We start from the raw sequence: 6,755 nt of genomic DNA, 5'->3' as shown, positions 1-6,755 counted from the left end.
GTGTGAGAGAGAGAATGTGTGTGTGTGTGTGTGTGTGTGTGTGAGAGAGAGTAAGTATGTGCGTGTGTGTGTGTGTGTGTGTGAAGGACGGCATGCAGCTCCTCTACAGATGGATGGATGGAGCTGGAGCTGAAGCTGAAGCGTCTGTTGAGGAGATTGATGTGTGTTTTATGCTAATGTCTCTCGCGTGTGTTTGGCAGTAAGAGCTGCCCTTGACCGCAGCCATGTTTTCACGGGTTCGCCGTCCCACGCAGCCCTTCAACAGTCATTTGATATGAATTTATGGCGCCGGCCGCATCTGAATCCTCGGCGTTCTCTGCTCTCTGACGCCGTAATGGCCTTCGATATTTCTTCAGCTCTTTCTGTGTCTCTCTCGCTCAATTGAATTTATGTTCCTGTAGTTTTTACCTCACAGCTTTATGTGATTGATCGCTATAATCCCGCCTTTCCGGATAGAGAGCTGTCAATCACGTTCAGAGGCTCCGCCCTCAGGCCAGAAGACACGCCCCTGTGTGACATTTAATGCACTGCAAATAAATGATGTTCCTCTTGTTCTTGTCGTTTTCCAGTAGAAACATCTAAACATGAAACAGTACAGCATTGATTCCCGAGTTAGATTGTAGAGCTATAAAACAAAACTTTTTCATTTTTGTAATTTTATATTTTTTGCAATGTTTCTTAGTATATTTAGAACTTTTCATACGCATTTTTATGTTTTTATACTATAACTTTTATAATTTTTATAATATTTATGATTATAAATATTATAGGAGTATATAAAATGTGAAGACAATTTTTATTATTTTAGAACTTTTTTAAATGTTTTATTCTATATTATCAATGTCATACTGTAAAACATGTTATATATAGACAGTCAGAAATATGTATATTTTATACTTTTTAATTGTTTAAATACTTTTTAATACTTTTATGTCAAATAGTAAATTGTAAAATATTTATACTTATATTGTAAAACGTACTTTTTATTTTTATACTTTTTAATATTTTTACTATTTTTAAGATAACTTTTATATATTTTTAATTTTTTATACTTTAACTTTTATAATGTTTTATAGTGTGTTTTAAACTTTTTGTTCTTATATTTTTAATGTAAGATTAATATTATATCTTATATTTTATTATATTTTCCAAATGTATTACACTTTTTATATTATAACCTTCTAAATACTGTTTTACAGTACATTTTAAACTTTTGTACTCTTATTATTATTTATAAATACTTTGCATTTTTATTCTTTTCATACTATTACTTTTCATTAGGTTTTATACTATATTTAAATTTTGTTATAATTTTATTTCATTTAAATTGTATAATCATTATTAACATTTATGAACTTTACACAAAGTTACAGTTACAAATGCTGAGTCCACCTCATGTAGGCTTTGAGATGGTAAGCACAGAGACACTGTTGAGATCTCAGAAACTCTCCAGGAGACACGTGTGAGATTACTGACGTCTCTGCCGACGCGTTTGATTCCATCAGATCAGCTGAAAAAGCTGTGGTGTGTGTGAATGATGTGAGGAGCTCGTGTCGCTCCGCGCGTGACCGATGTCTCTATAAAGCCCAGCCTCGCGCCGCTGCATCAGACAGCCTGTTAGCGGAGATCTGTGGCCCGCGGGTCAGTGCAGACACGCACGCTCGCTCGCTCGCTCGCTCGTTCGCTCACACACACTCACTCACATACACACACATAGAGAGATAGAGAAATATGACCTGTACATTTCACACATGTTCTCTTAAAAGCTTCATTAATTACATAAATGTATAAAATATACAAATATAAAAATACCTTAAAACATATTATAAAAGTATGAGAAGTAAAAAAGTATACAATTTTAAAATATACTATAAACATTTCAAAAGTTGGAGCATGAAAAGTATAAAAAGCTTAAAATGTACTTTAAAACATTAAAAGTTATAGTATAAAAAGCATGAAAGGTTAAAATATACTATAAAGTTATACTTAAGTAGGAAAAGAAAAAAAAAAATAGTATAATATAATAAAATATAAGTAAAACATAGTAAAGGCATAATTAATATAAACAATAAATAATAATAATTAATAAAAAGTATAAAAGGCACTAAAGTTTAAAATATACTATAATATATAAAAAAATTATAATTAAGTATAAAGTTTAAAATATACTAAATATTTTTTCTAATAAACATGCTATAAAACATTACAAAAGTTCTCTCCACAATGATAAGAAATTATATTTTAAATAGAGACATTTATATATATTTTAGATATTTTAAATACTGTTTTTAGGACGACTACGCTATCTTACATTCTAGCATGATTATCACGAGGCTTCAGCACATTCTGGTGAACGAATCGAACGTGACGCCTGTTCTTCACATTGAGTGTGTTTATGCTGTGTGTAATTACAGAGTTCAGACGCGCTTCTCTTTATTCATGAGGTCAGAGGTCAATATCTTTCTAAACTTACAGACAAAGCCTGAATGACACAGAAAGTGAGCCGGCCGGCCGGTGAAGAGCGAGGTTCATCAGGACGGTCTGATATTTGTCTCTCTTCTTCTGTCCCGCTGGGACTGTGGCGTCAGGATTACGCGGTTCGTTTGAGGTGCTGTTTAATTGGCAGCTGGGCCGTGGAGGATTATGGGTATTTCGAGGGGTGACGGAGGGACGTCCATCTGCAGTCACAGACACACATGAACATGAACACACCTCTGCGTCTGTCACAAACACACTCGACTGTGGAAAACACGTACTGGATCTCTGCTTTTAGCAAATGTAATTTCTTACTGTAACGGAAGAGTTCACTAACGCACGTGTAATGAGAGGATTCCATTTGTGACGCTAATCATGCTATTTTTGATTCATTTGGAAAGAATGACTGAAATTAACTTTATTTATTTACTATTAATAAGCTTTATTTACTATTAAACACTATAACAGTTATAGTATATAAACTATAATATATATAATAAAGTATAAGTTTTTAAGAAAGTAGCCTATGCATGATATGGAGATTTACTTGTAAATATAAAGATGCATAGCTCTGACTAATTTTAAACTGTAATAATAATAAATTAAACTTGGCAGCCTCTGAAATCGATCATCTCGCGCATTCAAAGACATTTGTTGCTTGGACGGAGCAAGAACACTTTCTTAAATTCATGTGCAGATTCAGTCGAGTAATATATACATACTTTTGAGTATGTAGCAGAATAGTGGGCAAGCTTTGGGACAAACTACTTCATCAGAACTGCATCTTTAACGGACGCTCTGTTGCTTAGTTACGTGCATTCTGTCACAGTTTAAACTGACCTGTCAATCATCTTGTCAAAGTTAACATTATCCATATTTCGTTTAATTTAATTTTCTACCGTATTGGAGAGAAATGAAGAGGCACGTTAATCTGTCAGTCGCGGGTCTATCATACCGAGAACACCGCTCATGTGTTTGCGTAATGATGCATTTAAAAGTTAATGACCGAACATAGCATTATGAAGTTCACAGTGTTGCTGCAGATGCAATATAACGCGGATAACATAAAATAAATATTTTTTCATCAGTTATTGATTATTTATCACTCCAACCCCTTTCTCTACCTGTCCGTAGGTCTCACATATCTGTCATGTTTGTAGTTTTTTAACACTTTTCATGCGTGTTTGTAGTTCTAATCGTATCCTCGTCCACCGCGCAATGTGTTGTGGGCAATATTAGCCGTTAGAGTGTGCGCGGATCTGCACTTCGAATTTCTACCGGAAGCAGTAAACAACATACTACGATTTGGGACATACTAATTCTAATTTCGAATACTATTTAGGACGGATAGCATGCGAATTGGGATGCAGGAAGTGGCTTTGCTTCTGAATGAATCAGCTGTTTGAACGAATCGGTTGAATGAATGACTAAATGGCTCACTCATTAAAACAGCGATTTGCCGCCACCTACTGGCTCTTTTTGTTTTATATTTAGAGTAGTAATTATAATATATAATACAGTATATTTATGTTTTTGTATGTTGAATCAAAATATTTCTTTCTTAAGCTACTTTTTTTTTTGTTGCAATGTCTATTCAGTGCTTTTCTAATTTACCACAATAGGCCTAATGACTTTCAATTATCTTTAATAATGACTTTAATTAATCGGCACACGAGATTAATTTGATTAATTAATCAGCATATTGTGTAATTAATTAGATTAAAACATTTTTAAAACATAAAAAATACACAATAAAAATCACAATGTTTCTTCATTCCGTTGTGTTTGTCTCGTCTGACTGATTCGTGCGTCTCTGCAGTAAATATGAACGCTGATCTTTTATTCCTCAGCTCATATTCTGTCGGTGTCTGTATTTCAGCTGCTGGCGCCGCAGGCGTGAGACTCTGTAGACGAGAGCGTGTGATCAGTTTCATGTCTTCATCAATACTCATATCAGACCAACCGCAAACAATATCAAACTCACACACTATAAATCTGATTTATTATTATTATTATTATGATTATCTGCACTCAGTGTGAACAAGATGCTGTTGTTTATAAAAGGGCATCTACCTTTTTTTTTTTATGACAGATTTTTGTCTTTTTATAGATTTATTTGACTATATGTAATTTATTTTAAAAATAAGTAGAAAGTATTTAGAAAGTATAAAGCAGTCTATATCTGGCAAAAAAAAAAAGAACTTCTGGTCTTTTTGAAATGTACACTACACAGTTTACACTATGACTAACATGTAAATTAATATAAATATACATTTGGCAGATGGTTTTATCCATATGACTTATAGTGCATACAAGCTGTAGATTTTCTTCGGTTCATGCATTGGCGAGGAATCAAACTACTGATCTCAGCGCTGCTAGAATCATGAGTTACAGTTTGATATACAGAAATTATTTTATTTATTGATTGATATTAAATTATAGAAATGAATCACAGTGGTGCTATATTTATTTCGCTGCACAAAAAGACTCTGGAGGACTCTTGAGAGATGATTCACATGAATCGCTGAGTCCTTCCAGCATTAGATGGAGAGAGGCTCATTCAGGAGAACGTGCTGACATTCTCAGTTATTTCTGTTTTAAAGACACGAGCTGATAAAAACAGCAATGTGACATTTTGTTTTGAAAAAAAAGAAAAGAAAGAAGATACAGTTATTGCACATGCAAAAGATTTTGAAAACTGTCACACTGCTAATAATTATTTTCATACTCAGATTTTTGTCTTGTTTTCCAGCACAAATATCTAAACATTCTTAAATCAAGAGGAGATGCAAAATGACTTGTTTTTTGAGAAATGCATCAAAAATTAGTGAGTTTTTGCTGAAAACAAGAAAAAACTCTGTCAGGTGGGTCAGAAAAATAACAGTTTTTTTCTTTTTGAATTAAGTTTTAATTTTTCTGGCCCCACTGGCAGATATGATAAACTCATTTCATTTTGATTCACTTTTCAGAAAACTATTAATATCTTAAAGCGATAGTTCAGCCAAACATGAACATGTGCTGAAAATGTGCTCATCCTCAGATCATCTGAGATCAGGATGAGTTTGTTTCTTCATCAGGTTTGTAGAAATGCAGCATTGCATCAGTGTCTCAGCAATGGATGCTCTGCAGTGAATGGGTGCCGTCAGAATGAGAGTCCAAACAGCTGATAAAAACATCACAATAATCCACAAGTAATCCACAGCACTCCAGTCCATCAGTTAACATCTGGAGAAGACAAAAGCTGAAACAAATCCAGCATTAAGACGCTTTTAACTCAAATACATAGAGTTCATAATCCATAATAACGCTTTCTCCAGTGAAAAAGTGTTCTGGTCTAAACAAATATGTGGCTGGATTTTGATGTGAGAGACAACAGCAGATGCACTTTTTCACTGGAGGAAGTGTTATTATGGATTATAAACTCTTGGTTTGGAGTTTAAACGGCTGATGTTTTGCTGTAATTCCACTGTTATTCATGTTAAATGTCCTGTCTGTTCTCTCAGAGCCGCCGGTTCCCATCGCTCCTCCTCAGCTCATGGCGGTCGGGGCCACATATCTCTGGATCCAGCTCAATGCGAACTCCATCAACGGAGACGGGCCCATCATCAACCGCGAGGTGGAGTACCGCACCGTCTCCGGCACCATGTACGACCTGCAGCCCGTCGATAAAACCTCGCACAAGATCGGCCATCTGGACCCCGACACGGAGTACGAGATCAGCGTGCTGCTGACGCGGCCCCTGGAGGGAGGAACCGGGGCCCCGGGGCCGCCGCTGAGAGCCCGCACCAAATGCGCAGGTAACCGCGATCATCTTGGATGTTGTTTCTGATAAATGCTGATATAACCAAAGAAAGAAGAAACTCTGTGTCGGATATTAAAGGGACAGTCTGTCATCATGTACTCTCCCTAATGTCACTCCAAACCTCTATGAGTTTCTTTCTTCTGTGGAACATAAAATAAGTTATTTAGAAAAATGTTGGGAACCAAACAGTTTCAGTTCCCGTTGTGTTTTTGTCCATATAATGGAAGTCAATGGGAGCCGAAACCGTTTGAGAACCAACATTCTTCAAATACAGGTTTGGAACAACATAAAAACGAGTAAATGATGATAATTGTTGGGTGAGCTGTCCCTTTAAGACTTGTTTTTCACAGCCTGTATCTTGAATATGAGTATATTTAGATATATGATGTTAAGTGTGTTTGAGTTTAGTGGAGAAGAGATGCGGCTCGCGGCGGCGTACTGTCTGACCTGACGTGTGTGTGTGTGTGTGTGTGTGCGT

At 35.5% G+C, this 6,755-nt stretch overlaps 1 protein-coding gene across 1 annotated transcript in view; it reads left to right on the top strand.

Annotated features, from left to right (window-relative positions):
• LOC107723777 (receptor-type tyrosine-protein phosphatase mu-like) overlaps positions 1-6,755 on the top strand; it is a gene marked incomplete at its 3' end in the record, with an annotated part of 134,985 nt that overhangs the window by 108,065 nt on the left and 20,165 nt on the right. The window contains exon 7 of the mRNA XM_016532488.1: positions 5,979-6,272. Coding sequence (XP_016387974.1) covers positions 5,979-6,272 — 294 coding nt within the window. The remainder of the gene's footprint in view (positions 1-5,978; positions 6,273-6,755) is intronic.

The sequence above is a fragment of the Sinocyclocheilus rhinocerous genome, unplaced genomic scaffold (assembly GCF_001515625.1).
Source record: "Sinocyclocheilus rhinocerous isolate Xijiao unplaced genomic scaffold, SAMN03320098_v1.1 scaffold94, whole genome shotgun sequence".
Classification (NCBI taxonomy): Eukaryota; Metazoa; Chordata; class Actinopteri; order Cypriniformes; family Cyprinidae; genus Sinocyclocheilus; species Sinocyclocheilus rhinocerous.
Note: the sequence above shows the minus strand (reverse complement) of the source record. Positions and strands in the feature narration are given on the sequence as shown.